This window comes from Capricornis sumatraensis, chromosome 7 (assembly GCF_032405125.1).
Source record: "Capricornis sumatraensis isolate serow.1 chromosome 7, serow.2, whole genome shotgun sequence".
Taxonomy (NCBI): Eukaryota; Metazoa; Chordata; class Mammalia; order Artiodactyla; family Bovidae; genus Capricornis; species Capricornis sumatraensis.
The window spans coordinates 89,026,364-89,048,901 of NC_091075.1; the positions used below are offsets into that span (position 1 = coordinate 89,026,364).

Consider the following 22,538-nt stretch of genomic DNA (forward strand, 5'->3'; position numbering starts at 1 on the left):
AAGGATGACAGACCTGATCCCTGGGGCTTGGCACCCACAGTGTGAAAGCTCTGGGGAGACCCTCCCGCAGCAGGATGGTGATGACCTGATGCTGGCTCCTGGCAGGGGTAGGGCAGACTGGGGTTATGGAAGGTGTTGCCTCTGCGCCACAGTTAAACTCAGCATAATGACTAGACAGCTAACTGAAGGGTGAGTTAGCCTTGATCTAAAAGTGAAAGTGAAGTCGCTCAGTCGTGTCTGACTCTTTGCGACCTCATGATTGTAGCCCATCAGGCTCCTCTGTCCAGGGGATTTTTCCAGGCAAGAATACTGGAGTGGGTTGCCATTTTCTTCTCCAGGAGCCTTGATCTAAAGTTGGTTCTTTTGTCTTGCCCAGGGGGAGTACTCTGGGGGAGTGTTCTGGAGTACCTTCTCTGGAGAACAGAGGGTGTTCACAAGTTATTGTCAGAGCTCAAAGTGGGTGGGAAGGAAGAGAAATGGGGCTTTTTTTCCCCCCTTTGGAAATAGGAGGGAGAGAGAAGAACAGCATTTACTGTGCATCTTTGTGCACTATACACAATGGAGGATATTTTATTGACATATTGGATTTGGCTTGTCCATAAAAATGATATTTAGCTCTCTATCCCTCTATGTAGAGACTGTATATATTATATTGTATATATATTGTGTATATATATATATATATGTATATATACACACACACACATCTCAATATAAATGTGTTAAAAAATGTTAGCTGCTCAGTTGTGTCTGACTCTTTGCCACCCCATGGACTGTAGCCCCCCAAGCTCCTCTGTCCATGAAATTCTCTAGGTAAGAATACTGGAGTGGGTAGCCGTTCCCTTCTCCAGGGGATCTTCCCAATCCGGGGGTCGAACTCAGGTCTCCCGCATTGCAGGTGGATTCTTTATTGTCTGAGCCACCAGGAAAACCCATGAATATATATAGATATAGGTATAAATATCGATTCTACTTTAAAACTATGTGCGTGTGTGCTAAGTAGCTTCTGTCATGTCTGACTCTTTGTGACCCCATCGACTGTATAGCCCACAAAGCTCCTCTGTCCATGGGATTCTCCAGGCAAGAATACTGGAGTGGGTTGCCATTCTCTTCTCCAGGACATCTTCCCCACCTAGGGATTGAACCCTACCTAGTCTTTTACATCCCCTGGGTTGGCAGGCAGATTCCTTACCACTAGTGCCAAAAGAGGTTTTGCTAGAGCAGAGTTAAAATTACTTTGGACAAGCAGTTTTTTAGAGATTGTGAAGCACTTCAGGAGCTACAGTTTATAAAAGATAACATGATTTTTAGTCCTGTTTACTCATCAAGGTTGGCTCCCGTAGTGCCTTTAAGTTGTCGTTGTGGCCTAGATATTTTCAAATAATGGATGATCATTAAATATAAGAAAGCTGTATTTCTTTAAAAATTTGCACTGATTCAGATTTTATACAGTGCTGGTCAGTTTTAGCCTCTGTCATCATCCCAGCCCAGGGATTGAACCCAGGTCTTCCGCATTCCAGGCAGATGCTTTAACCTCTGAGCCACCAGGGAAGCCCATATCAGCTATTAGCAATGGAAGCTGTAATGAAAGTATCACTTCAGTGTGTGGTCATAGGTTCCTCACCTTTGCTGTGCTGTGCTTAGTTGCTCAGTTTTGCCTGACTCTGCAACCCCATGGACTGTAGCCTACCTACCTAAAAACTATGATTAGAACTACTTTGCTAAAAATGAGCCCTTGTAAAGCAAGTGCAAAAGTTTTCTGAGCTTTAGCTTGTTCTTTAGGACAAGAGTTTAGCTAAGTTAGCATAAGCTCAACTCCACTTTGAGACCTTTTTCTTGTGCTGTTTGTTTTGCCTCGAGATTGTTATCATTTTCATCATCAAATATTAAATATTAAAAGTACTCTGCTCAGTAAATACCAGGTAACAAGCTGAGATTTCTTATCAGTCTTGCTTGGGGTACCTTAAGTTGCCTTAAGAATTTCTGGGAGGTTTTCAGTGAACGAAAGTCCCATGTCATTCAGTGGGGAGAAAAGTATTTCCCTGTTTTTCATCACTTTTACTACTTATTTGCTTGCATGCCTGCTCCTAAGTGTAATTGGTAGCATTAATATTAAAATAGATTACTAATCAGCACTCAGAATGGCCTGTAAATAAATGACATATGTAGCATGCAATAAACTTTTAAGAAACATGTGCATTATTATTATTATTTTTTCTGTGTGAAAAGTTGGCCCTATCCAAAATAGAAGAATAGAAATGATCCCTTTTCTTGTGTAGTGGGATCTGTTTTGTGGACTGTCAAGCAAACATCTAACCAAAGGGGCTGACTTACCCCCTGTTAAATGCAAAATTGTAACATTCCTTTCAAAGTGAGTTTTTCTTTTCATGAACTGGTATTTATGGCGAAGTAAATTAGCAATGTTGCATTGATTATATCTTAATAGAACTGGTTCCGGACACTCTTATGGGTCTGTGGGAAAAGCACTAATGAGTTACTTCTATTTCCTTTATTAAAGTGTTTAGGATTAGACAGATTGATCTGTTTCTTATTATATAAAGTGAGAATTACACAACCTCTCTGGCATCTGGACTTGGTACTATGATTCTCTGTAAGGTTTCTTATGCATGCACTTCCGAAATACCTTTGAGATGCATTTTAGTACAAGAAATAAAGTCTTTCCAGCATCTTTTAGACAGTCTATCCCACATCCAGGGTCTCTACCTCCTTTTCCAACATTTTTCTTTTCATAATTAAAAAGAAATAATAAATCTCTCTTTAATTTGTCTCCTTCCCCTATATCCTTCTTGGCAATAGCTACAACAAGTTTCATGCACCTTGGCATAAGACCAGGTTTCTTTAGATAAGCCAAGAAAGGCAGCATTTAACTTATGCTTGGGGAATATTGCTGATTAGTTCTGAAAGAACGATGTAAAGTCCCAAGTGTTGTAGAATCTTTGTTTTGAACCAGAGAGAACAGAACTCCCATTGATGATAGAAACAGGAACAATGTAGAAAAATAAAATTGGGGACATCCCTCAGAATTTAATTAGTGATGTTCTGTAGGAGCCTGGGGCTGGCTGGGGCTAGGGTGGCCTTGGGGGAAGGTAGATTTCTGGACAAAGATTTAGACTTGTAGATTTCGATGTACTTAAAGGACCACCAAGGACCCATCAACTCTCTGGCTAGAAATCTACATTCCCTGACAGCCACCCTCAGCCTCTACCCCTGGTACTGACATCTCAGGTTTTAAAAAATATTTATATGCTGCCTTATTCTAAAAAATTTCAACCCGAACTGAAGTAACCATTGAAAAGTTGAAAGAGTGAGGTTAGTATTTAGAATGCATGTCACAAAACTGTCTACCCATTGCAGGTTGGCCTGAGATTTGTCTCTTCTATTTCTAGCTGTCAACATGAGGAAGGAAACATCAGTTGTAAGATAGTACAAATATAGTGTCTATCACAAAAAAGCCCCTTAAAAATAGACAAAGCACCACCAAAGCAGTGATGAAGCACTCACTATTTTTAATGTTGAGACCTGGGAGATATTTCTGAGGGATTTTTAAAAAGAGATTAATATCTTTTTTTAATTGATTTTTTTTTTTTTTGTTCATGCTTTGCGGCATGTGGGATCTTAGTTCTCCGACCAGAGGTCGAACCTCGGCTCCCTGCATTGGGAGCTCAGAGTCTTAACCATTGGACAATCAGGAAAGTCCCTTTTTTGTAGTATTTTATGAGTTAGCTGGTGACAATATCCTTGACTTCCCTGAACCTTGGTTTCTTTGCCTGTACAATGGCGATGTTGTTGTTCAGTCACTAAGTCGTGTCCAAATCTTTGCTACCCCATGGACTGTACCTGCTGGGCTCCTCTGTCCTCCACGGTCACTCAGAGTTTGCTCAAATTCATGTCCATTGAGCCGGTGATGCTATCTAACATCTCATCCTCTGTCGTTCACTTAATTCGTGCAGTGGTGAGGATGGGATGAGGGAATGGAAAGAGGAGACCTAGCACAACCTGGCACCTTTGTGAGAATTCCATAAGTGGCTTCTGTCATCTGCATGTATATAAACAAAGAACCATGTTTCCTGAGGGCTTTCCTGGTGACTCAGCTGGTAAAGAATCTGCCTGCATTGTGGGAGATCTGGGTTTGATCCCTGGGTTGGGAAGATCCCCTGGAGAAGGGAAAGGCTACCCGCTCCAGTATTCTGGCCTGGAGAACTCCGTGGACTGGATAGTTCATGGAGTCGCAAAGCATTGGCATGACTGAGCGACTTTGATTCACTCACTCATTCACATTTCTTAAAGGAGCTAATGATCTGTGTTGCATAGAGAGGCATATATTGCTAACCACTCAGTTCTCTACAGAAATTTTAGCTTGACTCACTTGATGGGTTTTGTTCTTCAAAGTCCTAAATCATCTTTGGTAGTGAAGTGGGTATCTGTGGAAGCCTCTTTCCCTTAAATGACTACAGTTACTAAGTGTAAGAGTTCTCTGGTGGCCTCAAATCACAATAGCAACTCTCAATGCCATTAGTGTAGAAATATTTTAGGAACTGGGAGAAGTGGACATGAGAGCATCGGAGGGCTTCTGCTCTCCCCTGAGGTGGAGCATGTGAAGGTGGGAAGAAACACGGATCACCTGGTGATAATTTCCAAAGGCCAGAGATAACCAGAAAAGCTATGTTTTCTTCCCAAGAGTACTTGCTGTGGTTGGATTGTAAGATATTCTCAAGATATTTAGAGTTTGTTGAGAACTTGCACCATCTGTCACAGAAAGGTATGCAGGGTATTTATTTGAACACATGCTACTGAGGCCCTGCCAAATCTAGGACTGAATGCCCTTTGACTCACACCTAAGTGAACACTGTCAAATGAAGATTCCAGTAGTTTTATTCTACAAAATTTTGAGTAGCAAGAATGTAACCTTTATTTTAATAACATTTAAACCAATCGCCGTTTCCTTATGAATTATAGCTAATAAATTTTTTTGCTCCTTCTTTTTACGTTATCTTTGGAAGCAGTCTTTACTGACATTTGGTAGCTCAACTGGTAAAGAATCCGCCTGCAATGCCAGAGATCCCAGTTCAATTGCTGGGTCGGGAAGATCCGCCAGAGAAGGGATAGGGTATCCACTCCAGTATTCTTGGGCTTCCCTGGTGGCTCAGCTGGTAAAGAAGCCGCCTGCAATGCGAGAGACCTGATTTCGATCCCTGGGTCGGTCCCTAGAGAAGATCCCTGGAGAAAGGAAAGGCTACCCACTCCAGTATCCTGGCCTGGAGAATTCCATGGACTGTACCATGGGGTTGCAAAGAGTTGGACATGACTGAGAGACTTTCACTCACTGGGGGAGAATTTTTTTCTTTTGAGCCTAAAACGTATTCCCTCGTAAGTTAAACAGTTAACTATCTCTGATTCTCCGAGCATCTTACTGTTTTGTAGACTTTTGCTGAATTGGAAGGCTTGTCTATCAAGTTTCCCCTTTTCATTTTACACTGAAAATAATACTATATCCTCCACCTCTATGGCTTTCCTAAGAGCTTGCTGTCATTTGGTGAGTTGTAATTTTAAAAATAGCCTTCGGTCTTCATGGCATATCTCTGAAACAGGTAAAGATATTTTAATGAAAATAAATATTGAGATCAACTATGATGTTCTTCCCTGGTGGCTCAGAGGTTAAAGCGTCTGCCTCCAATGCGGGAGACCTGGGTTCGATCCCTGGGTCGGGAAGACCCCTGGAAAAGGAAATGGCAATCCACTCCAGTATTCTTGCCTGGAGAATCCCATGGACAGAGAAGCCTAGTAGATTACAGTCTACGGGGTCGCAAAGAGCCGGACACGACTGAGCGACTTCACCTTCACCATGATATTCTTATTAGTAATAGCATTAAAAAAAATCAGTAACACTGCTTCTATTGACCCTAAAGACAGGTATTTTGTGGGGGTGGTAAGAATGCTTTCCTTCCAGCTCACTTTACTTTTGGTATGTTTGGTACTTAGCATATACAGCTTATAAAATATTTGGTCATCATTTTGAGAAAGCGTGCCTTTCCCCTACTCACCAAAGTGATGCTGCCTTCCTCTCCTGTGGCCAAAGAAGCTGAAATGAAAAGAGGTTGAGAAGCAACTCCTGAAACACAGACACTGTTCCTTAGGTCCTGAAGGTTTGTTTAACCTTGGGACTCTATGCCTTTTCCTTTATCTGAACGAAGACAGAAAAGGAAAATTTAGTTACTAGTAATGTCTGAGAGGAAAAGGAGGATGCTTTGCCTTTTTTAAAAGAAATTATTTATTTTTTATTGAAGGATAATTGCTGAATTTCTTATTGAAGAATTTTGCTGTTTTCTGTCAAACTTCAACATGACTCAGCCATAGGTATACACATATCCTCTCCCTTTTGAAACTCCTTCTCATCTCCCTCGCCATCCCACCCGTTTTGGTTGATACAGAGCCCCTGTTTGAGTTTCCTGATGCTTTGCTTTTGAATTACTCAGGTCAGTGATGCTTCCCTCTGACCACTCTTGGAAGGAGAGAGCTTCCTTACCCAAAGCATGTTCTGTTCTGCTCTGCTGTAAGGGGTCCCACAAAAGTTCATAGCATGTGGGTACCAGAGAATTGTAGCTTCTCGGAGCCCATCACTGACAGCATAAAAGATGCCTGAGGGGTAGTAAGGGATGGGAGTGGGAATAGAGAGTGATTGTGGATGAGCATGGGGGATCTTTGTTGATTGGTAGCCAGGTTCTGAAATTGGATTATGGCGATAGTTGCACAACTCTCTGTAAATAAGCTAAAAATCATTCAATATATACTCTCTTTTTCTTTTCTTTTACTTTATAAAATACTAGTTTTTATTCCAGAAAAATCTCAGACATGTCAGAGATTAAAGTAGAAAGATAAACTCTTAAAATGAGTGAATTTTATGGCATGTGAAGAACTGTACCTTAATAAAGCTGATAAAAATGTCTGAAATTGGAAATATCTTAAAAGGAACCACTTTTGTGGTTGGTACTTGGGCTCCATGGGGCAGCATGTGTCCCCCACTTGTGGTTGGATGGAGTGTCTGAAGGAGGAGCTGGAGGAGATGGGGATCAGCTGAATCTAATTCATAAGGCAGCCATGAGGCCTAGGATTGCAGTGTAAATAAAATGGCACCATTTTTGTGGTGATGACAACTCCAGTTAGGTTCCGGAGGGTGAGGTGCATTTCTCTCCCGGGCTTTGAAAGCTCACTGTCTGCATCACGCTGATCCTTTTGTTGAATTGACACCAACACTTGATAGCTAGAAATCTTACCTTCAAATCTTATCAGCCCATATAAACTGTCTTTTGGGCGTCCCGGGTGGCGCTAGTGGTAAAGAGCCTGCCTGCCAATGCAGGAGACATGAGAGATGTGGGTTCGATCCCTGGGTCTGGAAGATCCCCTGGAGTAAGGCCTGGCAACCCATTCCAGTGTTCTTGCCTGGAGAATTCCATGGACAGAGGAGCCTGGTGGGCTACAGTCGTCTATAAGATCACAAAGAATGGGACATGACTGAAGTGACTTAGCATGCACACAAACTGTCTTTTAAATGATCTAGCAAATACACTATACAGATTTGGCTAAAGATATTTAAAAAAAATCTTTACATATAACATCCTTTTGACTCTTGCAGTTTAATTACTATTTTTTTTCTTTTTGCTTAGTTACTATTTTTTAATAAGAAAATAGTTAATGTGACAGGTTAAATTTTTTTCTTTGACTTCTTAACATTTTTCATGATGTTTTTTTATTTCCCGACCCAAGGCAACCAAGCTTTCAGTGTTTGATTTACCAAAGAAACTGGATGCTTTGCTTACATATATTGTGTGACTTGAGATAAAGCTTCAGGACTCCCTCAGTAACTGGAGCGCAGGAAACAATTGACACTGTTTCTTAATTCACATTGTTTTTTAGACATTTCCTACTTCCTAGTATAATATAGCTTTCCCATGAGAACAATTTGCTTGTTAATGGTTGGAGATGATAAATTTCTCATTGGCACCACATTCTGTGGGGGGATTTTCACTGTGCTTTTCAATAGCTGAGTTGGTGTGTGTGCCTGGGTATTTGTGTGTCTTTGTATGTGTTGGGGGCAGGGACTTCATGTTTTATATGTTTCAGACTTCATTCCAAGTATCAGATTTTTTTTTTTTTGACTGCTTATTCATTCACATGGGGTTCTGCATTCTTGATTGGAACATCTTTCTTGATATAATTGTTTTAGTCCTTCCAGTTTAAGGGAACACCCCTGTGAATTAGTGTTTTTAGATATGCCTGGTGAGTGACAGTGGAAAGGAATTCATGGTATTTTCATCAGACATTTGCATGTATGTGTCTTGCATGTGAGTGTGTGATATTTATTGTCTTTGGTGCTATACAGTGGTCATTAAGGAATAATTCCAGAATGTGGAGGAAATCCCTAGATAATCTCATCTGTTTTGCAATTTAAAAAGAAAAGAAGTTTTCACATTACTTCCGAAATGGTGGTTCCCACATTCAGAAGTTAGACCGCGTATAAAGTGAAAGTAAAAGTTTTCCAATGGAAAAAAAGATGTAGAACTTTGAGTTCCTTTTTTTTTTTCTCTGTCTTATCAGATTTTGTAAAAATAATACCATTTGTCAGTATTGCAGTTCCTTCCATCTCGAGAACTAAAAGCATTTCACAATCTCTTTTCCTCATGCCCTTCTCTTCAAGGCAATCTTTACTGGGCTGGGTTTATTTTTATCACAGCAACAACCAGTTTTTAGACACTTTTGCAAACGAAAAAAGAAAAATGAGAATGGCACTGTAGCTGACATTCATTTTAGCTGTTTCCTAGTGTGAACATTTGAGTATTTCTAAAATTTTCTCTCTAAGTATGTCTCATTTTTTTCTTAGTTTGTCCCAGTTCTAAGTCTCTATTCTGCTGATTGGGTAAAAAAAGTTTTAGTGTAAAACCTTATACCCGCAGAATGACTTTTTGAACTTTGAGTTAGGTCTTTTTCACCCTTTTTCCAATAACTCCTTTTTCATCACTCTATTCAGTATAATCATAGGCTCCAGGAAAGTTGGCACTGGAGAGGACTCTTAAGGATTACCCAGTTTAAGACCTTCATTATATAAATGAAGAAATTGAGGCCCAGAATGATTAAGTTACCTGCTCAAGGTCAGATAGCTCACTGATGGCAGAGGTTTGACCAGAATCAAGGATTCCTGATTTCTAGTTCAGTATTCTTTGAATTGCTTAAAAATAAAGAGTCTATCTGGATAGAATTAGAGCACACCCTCACTGAATCCTGGTACCAGCCAGCAGGTTGAATTACAATCTAGTTCAATGAAAATTGGAAGGCAGTTTTAGTTTTCCAGTTTGTCAAATGTGAAATGGTAATGTTGAATTTATGGACTTTTTTTTTTTTTTCCCTGACCTCTGGGTCTTGTGTGATTTCTATGTAGCTGAGACTGTGGTTTGAAATGACTGGTGATTTGTGTTCCTTCCTCAGGCCACCACACCATCTACATTGGGGTCCATGTGCCAAAGAGCTACCGGAGAAGGAGACGCCACAAGAGAAAGACAGGCCATCGAGAAAAGAAGGAAAAGGAGAGAATCTCTGAGAACTATTCTGACAAGTCAGATGTGGAGAATGCAGATGAGTCCAGCAGCAGCATCCTGAAGCCTCTCAGTGAGTTCCCCCTGGGTGCTGGTGCCTCCCTCCCTGCCTCCCTCCCCTGGCCTTGGGAAAGACACGCTTGAAGATCTTAGGGTGAATGGGGAGGGGTGCAGTGATGCTGGGATGCTCGCCTCTAAAGCATAATGTCTCTGGAGGTGATGCTTTTCTTGTCCCTGTAGGTTGGTCTAGGAGGAGACCTGGTAAAATTCTGAGCTGGTCAGAAGAGATCTGACAGTGTTTAGGCGTTTGGCATTTTGTGTTTCCATTAGTGAAGTAGGACAGAGTATTATAGGTGATATTTAACTGAAGTTATCAGCAGTAACTGGGAAATTTTTCAAGAAATTTTTATGTATGTGTGTGTGTATATATATACACACACACGTACTGTGCTGTCCTTAGCCACTCAGTTTTGTCCAATTCTTTGCATCCCCACAGACTGTAGCCCTCCAGGCTCCTCTGTCCATGGGGATTCTCCAGGGAAGAATACTGGACTGGGTTGTCATGCCCTCCTCATATACATGCATATATATTTACATGACATTTATAGGATTATAGGTTACATTTAGCCAGGTTGATTTAAAAAAGAATAGTGGGAAAACATCCCCAAAATCAGAGGGTCATTGAGAGTGACGCAGTTCTGAAAATGTTGAAACTATTAGCCATCATCAGACTTTGGATAGAGGTGTTACTTGGCACAGAATAGCAGGAGGTCAAACCACATCCTTGGATTCAAGCGGATTGATGTGTTTTTGGGTTTATGTGTCTGTTGCTTTGGTTTCTTTTGATGTGGAGAACGTTGGGCTATCTGGGCAGCTTTGTGGCTGGAGTGAGAACAAATATATGCAGTAGAAGCGAAAAGCAGCAGAAACATATGCCAGTTTGGGAAGATTCCCCAACATGAGTTGCATAGTGACAGCTTTTCATGTTGGCGCGCTCAGCCCAGTTCTTCCTCTCTTTGCTGCAGTTGCAGAAATCCAGAACTTGCAATAAAATCCATCATGGGTGGCAGAGATAAAGATCCAATTCAGTCTTCGTAGGTGATGAGAGGCTAAATTAGAATTAATAGCTCAGAACTGTTGAAAGTGAGTTTACAGAGTTAAATATGAGGGTGTGAAGTGTAGTGATGCGAATCTGTGAATTTTTTTTATAGTCTCTCTACTGGAGCTGAGCAGGTGGCTTAGGAGGTAGAAGGGTACTTATGTGGAGAGGAGCCATCAGCTGGACCACTGAATTAAAGAGGAATATTTTGAGGACAGTTTGGAGATGGACCACTGAATTAAAAGTTTAAAGTGTTGGAGTAAATGTAAGACTTACATGGGACCAGAGGACAGGAGGCAGGAGTTCCATGCTTTTCACTGGAACTCTGGGGGAGAGCCTTTCTGAAAGGCATTGTTTGTATGTTGACTAAAAAAAATGGGGTCTGTTTCAAGCAAAGTCCTTGAAATGCAGACAGAAAAGGTCACAGTTAATAGTCTGGAGGAACGAAAGATAACATTCCTTTCCAAATACATTACTAGTTTATCTCGATTTGCTATCTGTTTTGGTAAGACCTGAGCCAGAATCAGAGGTGCTGTCTCCAGTGTGTGTGTGTGTGTGTGTGTGTCTGTGTGTGTCTGTGTGTCTGTGTCTGTGTCTGTCTGTCTTATCATCTCTCATTCTGCGATTTAAGAACAAGAGTGCATCATCTCTATAAATACTAAAAGGGAAAGAGATGCTCACCTACACAAATGGGCCACAGGATTTTGAGATGATCATTATGTAATAGCTTTTTAGGAAAGGCAGTGGAAACTATGCCAGTAATACTCAAGTAGGTAATAGGGATGAACAGGTCAGAAAGGCACTGAGGCTGAATCTCTGTCTTCCCTGGAATGCTGTGACTTCCTGTGGCCTCTGGAGACCACTTTGAGTGGAGCATGTAGAGGACAGAAGGCACTTCCTGCTCTTTACCCTTAGAGGTCTCCTCCTTGGAGAGGACTGGATTGCGTTGTATATTTGGTTTCTGAAGCGATCCTATGGAGACATCATTGTTAAGGACAATGATGACAAAGAAATGATCAATAAATTTGTATTTTACAGTTAGTTATTTTCTGCTAGTCAGTAAATTATGCTATCATATGCCTGTGACATATTTGATATGAATCATCCAACATGACATGAAGATCCTCAAAGAAATTACTGTATTTTCTCCACTGCTTATCATGGAGACTAGATGGGTTGGTAGCTGGTTTATCTGGTGCAATTCTACTTAAAAATCGTTGCACTCAGATGAAAAGGGACATTTAAGCCTGTGATTTACAGGAACCTATAGGGCTCTGGAGCCAATGTGAAGACAATAGTTTCTCTTGTTCTTAAATCTGTGGTTTTTAAGTAACTTATGTCTACAGGCATGCCAGGCCCCCTGGACCAGATTCTTGCATGGAGCTGGCATTATATCAGGAGGTGCTTGTCACTACTGAAAAAACCCACCTGGAAATAGAGCCCCTTAATGAGAATCATCTCTGATTTTCTCCTTCCTGTCACCCTCATCTGCAACATGTCAATAACTTTTGTTGGTTCTGCATCTGAAATACATCTGAATCTATTGTTTTTTGATGTTGACTGCTATATTCTGATCCAGGGAATCCTACTCTCTTGCTTAAGACAACTGGAACTGCCTCTGCGTTTCACATCTTTTCCCACACAGAGGGAGTAGTGATTATCACAAAGTGCAAATTGGGTCACACCATTCCCTCTTTAGAATGAAATCCCGGTCAAGCCTCAGGGCCCACTGTGTCCCACCAGAGTCCTTTGGATTACTTGCTCCTTGTTCACTGTAATTCAGCCACACGGATTTTTCAGTGGTGTCCAAACCTTTTCTGCCTCAGGACCTTTGCTTGTGCAATACTGTCTTTCTGGAATGGTCCCTCAGTCTTGTTCTGGTTAGCTTTTCTCTGCCTTTATGTTCCGGCTTCAAAGCATTGTCTCTTCAGAGAGAGATGCTTTGCCCTGCTATTCTATCTGATGTGTTAATAGCTTCTCCAGTGTTGCTCTTCCACAGTTCTCATCTCTTTCCTTCATAATACATGTTTCACTTCAGGAGTTTACTAACCTGCTGTTAGTAAAAAAACCCTACAGTTTTGTCTTGTGCTGATGGGACAGCATAAGCTCCCTGAGAGCTTGGATCAGGTTTGTCTTCTTCTCCTACGGTATCTCTGGCACCTAGCACAGTGCCTGGTACATAGTATGTGTGTGTGTGCGCGTGCTAAGTCAATTCAGTCATGTCTGACTCTCTGCGACCCTATGGACTGGAGCCCACCAGGCTCCTCTGTCCATGGAATTCTCTAGGCAAGAGTATGGAGTGGGTTGTCATGCCCTTCCCCAGGGGATCTTCCCGACCCAGGGATCGAACCTGAGGTTCTTAGGTCTCCAGTGTTGGTAGGTGGGTTCTTTACTATTAGTGTCACCTAGGAAGCCCAATGTATACGCTTCAGTTCAGTTCAGTTCAGTCGCTCAGTCATGTCCGACTCTTTGCGACCCCACGAATTGCAGCACGCCAGGCCTCCCTGTCCATCACCATCTCCCGCAGTTCACTCAGACTCAGGTCCATCGAGTCCGTGATGCCATCCAGCCATCTCATCCTCTGTCGTCCCCTTCTCCTCCTGCCCCCAATTCCTCCCAGCATCAGAGTCTTTTCAAATGAGTCAACTCTTCCCATGAGGTGGCCAAAGTACTGGAGCTTCAGCTTTAGCATCATTCTTTCCAAAGAAATCCCAGGGTTGATCTCCTTCAGAATGGACTGGTTGGATCTCCTTGCAGTCCAAGGGACTCTCAAGAGTCTTCTCCAACACCACAGTTCAAAAGCATCAATTCTTTGGCGCTCAGCCTTCTTTATAGTCCAGCTCTCACATCCATACATGACCACAGGAAAAACCATAGCCTTGACTAGACGGACCTTCGTTGGCAAAGTAATGTCTCTGCTTTTGAGTATACTGTCTAGGTTGGTCATAACTTTTCTTCCAAGGAGTAAGCATCTTTTAATTTCATGGCTGCAGTCACCATCTGCAGTGATTTTGGAGCCCCCAAAAATAAAGTCTGACACTGTTTCCACTGTTTCCCCATCTATTTCCCATGAAGTGATGGGACTGGATGCCATGATCTTAGTTTTCTGAATGTTGAGCTTTAAGCCAACTTTTTCACTCTCCTCTTTCACTTTCATCAAGAGGCTTTTTAGTTCCTCTTCACTTTCTGCCATAAGGGTGGTGTCATCTGCATATCTGAGGTTATTGATATTTCTCCCAGCAATCTTGACTCCAGCTTGTGTTTCTTCCAGTCCAGCGTTTCTCATGATGTATTCTGCATATAAGTTAAATAAGCAGGGTGACAATATACAGCCTTGATGTTCTCCTTTTCCTGTTTGGAACCAGTCTGTTGTTCCATGTCCAGTTCTAACTGTTGCTTCCTGACCTGCATACAGATTTCTCAAGAGGCAGGTCAGGTGGTCTGGTATTCCCATCTCTTTCAGAATTTTCCACAGTTTATTGTGATCCACACAGTCAAAGGCTTTGGCATAGCCAATAAAGGAGAATTAGATGTTCTTCCGGAACTCTCTTGCTTTTTCCATGATCCAGCAGATGTTGGCAATTTGATCTCTGATTCCTCTGCCTTTTCTAAAACCAGCTTGAACGTCAGGGAGTTCACGGTTCATGTATTGCTGAAGCCTGGCTTGGAGAATTTTGAGCATTACTTTACTAGCGTGTGAGATGAGTGCAATTGTGTGGTAGTTTGAACATTCTTTTGCATTGCCTTTCTTTGGGATTGGAATGAAAACTGACCTTTTCCAGTCGTGTGGCCACTGCTGAGTTTTCCAAATTTGCTGGCATGTTGAGTGCAGCACTTTCACAGCATCATCTTTCAGGATTTGAAAGAGCTCAACTGGAATTCCATCACCTCCACTAGCTTTGTTCATAGCAATGCTTTCTAAGGCCCACTTGACTTCACATTCCAGGATGTCTGGCTCTAGATGATCACATCATCATTATTATCTGGGTCGTGAAGATCTTTTTTGTACAGTTCTTCCATGTATTCTTGCCACCCCTTCTTAATATCTTCTGCTTCTGTTAGGTCCATACCATATCTGTCCTTTATCGACCCCATCTTTGCATGAAATGTTCCCTTGGTATCTCTAATTTTCTTGAAGAGATCTCTAGTCTTTCCCATTGTGTTGTTTTCCTCTATTTCTTTGCATTGATCGCTGAAGTCTTTCTTATCTCTTCTTGCTATTCTTTGCTTAATAGATGCTTATTGAAGAGCAGTTGAGTTGATGAATTGCCACAGAGGAAGACATAGGTATTGCTTCTACTGGTCTCACTCTTTTCCACTTTATAAAGATCCAGGTGATTTTCTTGTTTGTAATCCTCATACATGATCTTTCCTGCTCTGCCTTTTTCTCTTGCCATGTTAAAGTTGGCCTTGATTTTTAATTATTCCACTTTGGAAACTGCCTCATTATTTCAACTATTGCTGAAGCACTACTTTGATCTAGGCACATGACTCCCAAGGGTGTTGAGCTGCTTGTCACCCATAGTTGTTGGAAGAAATCAATCCACAGAGCTCGTGGATTTATCACTTACATTTAAAAATGCTCACTAGTCCACACAAGAGCTCAGGTGACTCAGCTTTGGAAACCATATTAAGGAGGCATAGGACAAATAGTAAAGGACATTTGTAATAAGACATAAGCCAAATATCTTCCAGTATTCAGGCACATTGGGAAGATGACATAATTAATGGGTTCATTTAGCTTATAACACAGAAGCTTTTTTCTCTTTCCTGTGGCTCTGGTGTCAAGAGAGGGCTTCTAAAAAGTGGATGCGTGTTTTGAATCTTAGGCATTGGGAGCTTTGAGGAGGAAGGTAGCCAGCTTCTTTGTCCCTGTCTTCCTCTTCCTACCCCCAAGCTCAGCAGCAGCTCTGAGGCCTCGCACAGCTGTTTTTCTCAGTGTGGCGTTTGAGCCTGTGTCCCACCTTGGGACACAGAGAAGAAAATGCGTGTGAGAAGTGGGGGACACGAGCAATGGGGCGGGAGGCTGGGAAAGACAAGTGAAGTGGAAGAGCAGGCAGGAGGAGAGACAAGGGAGCGAGGAGGTGGTGTGGAGTGGGTGGTGGAGAGAAAAGCTCGATTGTGCTCTTTCTTAAAAATAACCCTTTGCCTCCCCCACTGTGCACTTTTTTTCGCCCTAAGTTAGCAACTGCCGTCCTCTGAGGGTTGCCCATTCTGAATGGGGAGGTGGTCCTAGGTGAGCTAAACTCCTACCATCGATGGAGTGACCTCTGCACTTTGCATTTTGTTAATGTCCTGGGGTGCTCGTGGGGGACTCACAGGCCTCTCTGTGACTGCAGAGACTCTGAAGATGTATAAGATGTTAGCAAACAGAGCTACAAGCAGAACATTCTGTTCAGCATTTCGGTCTGATGTGTAATCTATCTCTTGACAAGCTCGCACATGCCTCAGTGCTGGGAGGTGCTAACTGCCTCTCACACATATGTCTTGCTCATGGTGGGATCCTGTCACTAGGTATGCGCAACAGACGTTCATTCAGTCGTGTGGTATTCTTTTTTAGTTCTTTGGATGAGTACCAGAACTGATGGATTTATGCTAGTGAGCATTGTTCTGTGAGCCTGGAACAATGGATGCCCATGGGTGATCCAGTTATAGCCAGGAAACTGAAGCAGAGAAATGGGCAGCTGCTTTTGCTTGGTGCTTCCAGGGAAATGAACAGAGTACCTTTGCATAAGAGCCAAGATTATTTGGGATTTTGTCATTTGACTTCCCCTTTTCCCAGCGCATACATCCCTATGCCCTCCCCCGACCTGACTTCATTCTTCTGGGTGCATTTCTACTTTTTCCTTGATTCTTACATGTTTTCAGGCAAGGCCTCGAATACCGATATCTAAGATTCTTACAATTTTCTGTGAGCCATTTGCATATCCCCCCAATGAACCAGTATGCAGGAGAGAAGGAAGTCTGAAGTGTGCATGAAAGGAGTAGATTCTATCCCTGTTAAGAAATAAAACACAAAGGAAATACACTGTCTTTTTCATCCTCTTCTCTATTTTTCATCCTATATACATAGGAGGATGTCCTTTATCTTTAGGTCTGAAACAAAGGCTTTTTGTATTAAAAAATAATTGAAAACCTAAAAGTTGGCCTTTTCAGAAGGGTCACTTGTGATGGAATTTTAGTGAAAAGGCAGGGGGTCACAGCAGTTAGGAGCACATTTGAGCTAGACAGTTCGAATTCCAGCTCATACCAGCAGCGTGAACTGGGCAAGATGCTTAAGCTCTCAGTACTCCACTTTCCTCTCCTGTAAAGGGAATAATGATAGAAGTTAATCCATAGTGCTCTGAGTGTTAAATGAGCGGTGTATCTGGTTAGCAATTATTATTTTGAGTTCTTCTGAACACTTTCTTCAAGCTCATCTTTTCCCATCCACTGTACACAGCGTCAGACTAAATGCCAAAGCGTCAGACTAAAACTGCAGAGATTTAAGCTCTTCTGCCTTTTGTGCTATCAGTGCCCACTAGCTTTTCCTTGGCTTTGGCTTGACTAGCTTGACTCCTGGATCTCAATGGCAATCTTCAGGAGCTCTAACTTAAATTCAGTCTCTTATTAATAACTTGCTGGTGGTGCAGCCTGATGCTGCACAGCATGAAAGAACCAAGGAAACAAGATGTTCACCAGGCAGAAGTGATACTGATCATGCTCCTATTTTGTATGAAAGACAGCCAGTAGAGCAAGTGACTGCTTATTACCAAGCATGTCCTTGAATTCAGCCAGTAGTTGGAATTTCGCTTCTGAGCCCCTGCAGGCAAATGGGCTGTCCCTTCTTTTCTGAGAAGGATCTCTTTTCTGCCTCTTTCTTTGTGTTTCTCAGTGAAATTAATCTGGCTAAGAAGGGCAGTTGGGTGGGACGAGTCAGCAACTTGAAGGCGGTGCTGTGCAGAGAGGAAAATGTTTGGCATACTTGTGTTTTTGGTGGCACGAGGCAGGCTCAACAATGTTGTGTTTTGTGTGGTACACATAATTGCTGATTCTTCCTCTGTGAGGCTGATGAGTACAGGAGGGCTGTGTCATGGTGCTTCCACCTTCTTTCACTGGTTAACTATGTAAACCTCATAGGGAGCCTGGTGTTTTGGAAATGCGATTTACTTGAAGTCACCTTGATGCTGCCTCCAAGTGGCAGTCCTTCACGCTATGGAAGAGTGTCATTGCTTGTAGCCTCTGACTGTTCTGTTAACAATAGTTATTCCATTTTATCATGCCATGAGATGTTATGAATAGTGCGTTTACGTGTGTCATGGGAGAGTTGATGTTGTTGCTATTTATAGTGACTCATGAGTTTTGGAGGCCTCAGAGGGTTCCACTGTGTTCCAGGGGCTGGGGTACGCAGGCTAAAAAGAGACTGTGACTTGGGGTGGAAAATGGGAGAAAACCAGAGCCCCGTGTGGAATGTCAGATGTGAAGTATACTTTAATGAAGTGAAGAGGATATAAATGACTGTGGGTCACAGGTATTAGCTCCTCAGCAGAAGGCACGACACATCCTGTGGTTTGGGTTCAAGGTTATAAGATAGGAATCTTGAGGGTGTGAGCGTATTTGTGAGTATATGTGTGATTAAAAAAAGGAAGATATCGGTAGGAATCTTCTTGAAATGGTAATTCTGTTTAGGAAATGTCTCATATAAAAGGTTCTTGAAGGACTCTATGGGTTCTTAATTCCAAGGATTTAGATTCTGGACTTTATGGACTTGAACTGTTAATGCAGAAATCGCTATGAGGGACCATAGGGGACCATGGGTATACTCTATAAATAAATTCTCTGGAATTCTTCCACGACCACAATCTGGAAGCAGGAATGTTGGGTTCTTTTAATAACTTTCCCATGGATGGGGAGTGTTACTTGACTTTTCAGCACGTTTCTGTAGAGGTGTGGTGAGCGTGGAGTCCCTGTCATCTTTGTTACCTATATAATCAAAATCTTCGTTATCTTTGACTCTTAAGTATTCTTCTTCTTCCGTAGACAGCCACTCACTGAGTCCTGTTGGTTTTCCATCAAAGTGTCTCTTGTGTCTGCCTTTTCCTTTGCATTCCTAAGGCATTATCTTCTTTGGATTTTCTGCCTTTAGGGTCTAACTTGAAATAGAAGGGAGTTATTTCTGACAAGGTTTCCAGATTGCTAAGCTCTCAGTTTTGTCTTATCTCTCCTTAATTAAACAAATAGTAATAATAATAATAATAAACCCTTCAATGCTCCTCATTACTGAAAACAGTTTCCTAACTTGGGCTCCTTAGACATTTAAAAAGAGATTGAGACTGTAATGGAGCTTCCTCTGCTGTCTTCAATATTTTAAGTAGTTCAGTGAAAATTGTAGGTTTACTCTGCTTCTGCAGGTCTTAAAGAGAGCATTTATACCAGCACATAATGACTTGCCCAGTTTTTGAACTCCTGTGGCAAGTATTTTACATTATTTTACAAGTATGTTACATGTTCTGATACTTAGATCTGAGGTGGTTTGAGTATTGATTCACTTCTTTAATTCAGGTGTGTGTCGTCTCTCCAACGATATCATTAGAGCCCCACTGGCAGGAGCAATATCTCATATTTAATTTGAGTCATGTTTTGAAGTAGCATATCCTTTGAGTGGGTATACAAATAAAATGTCCAGAAATGATCAATTCGGTTAAAATATTCTGCTCTGTCTGCAAAAATAAAAACTGAAAAGTTTAATATTAACAACTACCTTAGTTTAAAAAAACGCTATTTTTCCCAACCTAAATCTTATTCAAATGTGATTAAAATAGAAATCACTGGAATTGTGCAGTAGAGTGAGTTGAACAATAGTGACACAAAAAGAGAGAAGGCCAGGAAAAGTATTTTTACTCATGCTGTATAGTTCTGCAACTTTGCTTTAAAATGACTAATTAGCACGTAAAAAAATAAATTGTTCATATTTTCAAAACAAATAAAAAGTGCTACCCTGCATATACATTTTCTCATGAGAAAATATTAAAATGTGTGAAGATATGCATGTCAGTGCAAGAATGCAAAATGTTATTTAAGATGGCATTTCACTAAAGAACTGTATTAGCATGTTAAGTTGGAGTAAGCTTCCCTCTGCATAATACTATTTGGGGTATATATTTCACTTTGCTGAGTGAGGATAGTATATAAAAGAGGTTACTTATGATAGTGAGATTCGTTAATCAGTTTATGTCACCAAGGCTGTTTGTGGAGTGTCTTACATGGAGAATTTTAAGAATTGTTTATGTATGTTTATCATGGATAAACAGATTAATCTGTGTTGCTGCAGAGATGAACTTAGGTGACCTTTGTACATCCTTCTCAGAATTATGATGTAATGGTTTTGAAACAAGAATGTCCCTGAAATTTTTTATTCTTTTGCTATTTGCCAATTAAGCCAAATTCCTTTAAAAAAAAAAAAAAAGGCAGAGTGTACTCAGTACCCTTAGGAGTTACTTTTGGTAGTGGTGTTACTGTGTTCCAGCAATCTGTATTAAAATTATCCTTTGTCAGTTACCAAAATTTTAACACAGAGGCCACAGAGAAATTACATTTAGTTGATTCTGCTTCATTTACGAGGTTTTGGGAAGGAATAACTTAGGTGTAATGGAAAATGTGACTTCTGGACGCAGATTTACAGGAAACACGCCGACTGTATAGCTGGCTGTGTTTGTTCAAAACTGAAGTTGTTTTCAGAAAAAAATAGGCTGATTTCTGTTACCAAGTCATGGGAATAGCAATTTTTGTAACTAGAAATTCGCTGCAGATTCGTCTAGTATCCAGAATGCATGCATGAACAGCTTATAAAATCCTAGGTCAGTTCTTTGACTCTGCTTTGTTATTTCTTGTGAAACTGCTGAATTCCCCAAATGAACAAAAACCAAGGAAACAAACAAGCAGAAAATTTCAGAGAGATTTTTGGATTATTTTTTTATTGATGTCCACACCCAGAGATGGCTAATATTCTCCCTTGTTCCTCCAATTCTTAAATATAGATTTTGAACAAAAGTTACTATGGTTAATAAGAACTGAAGGTAGATAACTGGTATTCCACTGGCCACTCATTTAGATCAAATGCTAATCAAAGTTTTCTAAAGTACATGAGAAGTGTGTGGCTAAAGGAAACTTTTCCTGAGTTATTTGCTTGCTTAAACCAAACTTGGAAGGTTTATAGATTTTTTTTTTCCGCTGTCAAATGGACTGGAAAATGTGTATGCCACATTCTCTTTAGGTTCCTTTTATTCTATTGTTTTCTGATTCTTTCTGATATTTGTAAGAACACCTAAGTGATGAATGTAATGGGATAAACATCAGGATCTTTGCATTGCATATTTTTTGTGTACAGTAGAAGTGACAGAGAGGCTTTCCTTGTCTGGCATGTGGGGAAAATGTTCTGCCTTTAAGTGTGAAGATGGGGAATTTGAATAGAAGGCTTGTACTAGCTTGGATGAAAAAGAGATCAATCAAGGGCAACGTATTAGTAGAAAAACCAACCTGAAGCTTGTATTTATTTTAAGTGACAATTGATTTTTTTAAATGTCATTGAATTCCACATTTTGGCCAGTGTGGGGGGCGGGGGGGTCACACAGGAAAAAAGTACATGAATGGCACTGAAGGTAAGAAGGTAGAAAAGTGTTAGCCGCTCAGTTGTGTCCGATTCTTTGCAGTCCATGAACCGTAGTCCACCAGGCTCCTCTGACCATGGAATTATCTAGGCAGTAATACCGGCGTGTGTTGCCATTCCCTTCTACAGGGGATCTTCCCTGGAATTGAACCCTGGTCTCCTGCATTGCAGGCAGATTCTTTGTATCTGAGCCACTAGGGAAGCCCAAAGAGAGAGAGGAGATGACCATCTCTGAGAAGGAGAGACTGTGGAGGGACCCTGACTGTTGAGAAAGACAGTGAGACCAAAGAACAGAAAAATCACTGGGTGAGTGGCAGAGGCTAGCTTCTCACCCCTCAAAATAGAACCACATTTCTTAGCAGGACTAGATCTCTAACGCTGTCCTTAGACAAGTTTCAAGTGGCCTCTGCCTGTCTTATCTTTAATCCCCCAAGGGATAGTTTTTCAACCATGATTCTCTAGCTTCTTTTCATTCTTCTGTTTACATTACCTCTTTGTATTGTTTTTGGAGTCCTCCTTAAGAGATATTCCTTCTGTCAGAAACTTGGGTCTTAATAGACCTTTTCTTAATACTTGTTTATTATCATTTTTTTAAAAAATTCCAGAACACTAAGGTATAAATAACCATATTTAGCATTCTGAAAAATTATTTTGGCTATTAATCTCTAAGATTTCTAGTAGGCCATTTAAGATAGCTATAATTCAACTTATGTTCCTTATAGGAGATTACCCCCAGGATTTGTTCAGCCATGAGATAAAGCTGGGGAAAAGTACTTTCTACAAGGCTGCCCTGAATGTTCACATCTAATCCAAGACTGGTCCCTTAGTAATCTGCCTGATGACAGTGGAAATTCAGTGAGGCAATGGGACTTTTTTGGAAGACAGCTGGATCTAGGGGAATTTTTGTAAGCAGTGAACCATTCTTTAATTGAAACCACTGGATGTGGTTAGTAGTTTATTTTAAAAACACCATATGTTAGTTCATTCCTATATACTGTAACAATTGTAGTTGACATTTCAGTTTAGTCCTGTTCATGAAAGAGTGGCTCACTTCCTTGAAATCCTGATCTCTGTGCCAAATGCCAGCACATTCACAATTACAGTTTGGCTTTTAGGCCATCGTGCAGCTTTTTTTTTTTTTGGAGTATGTGGTAGGTTTTTATTTATTTTTGTCACTTTCACTAATTTC

At 41.1% G+C, this 22,538-nt stretch overlaps 1 protein-coding gene across 2 annotated transcripts in view; it reads left to right on the forward strand.

Moving 5' to 3' along the window:
- Window positions 1–22,538, forward strand: part of SLC4A4 (solute carrier family 4 member 4) — a 308,892-nt gene that overhangs the window by 13,112 nt on the left and 273,242 nt on the right. For both annotated transcript variants that reach the window (XM_068974914.1, XM_068974915.1), the window contains exon 2: window positions 9,499–9,678. In XM_068974914.1, the coding sequence (XP_068831015.1) occupies window positions 9,499–9,678 (180 nt within the window). The remainder of the gene's footprint in view (window positions 1–9,498; window positions 9,679–22,538) is intronic.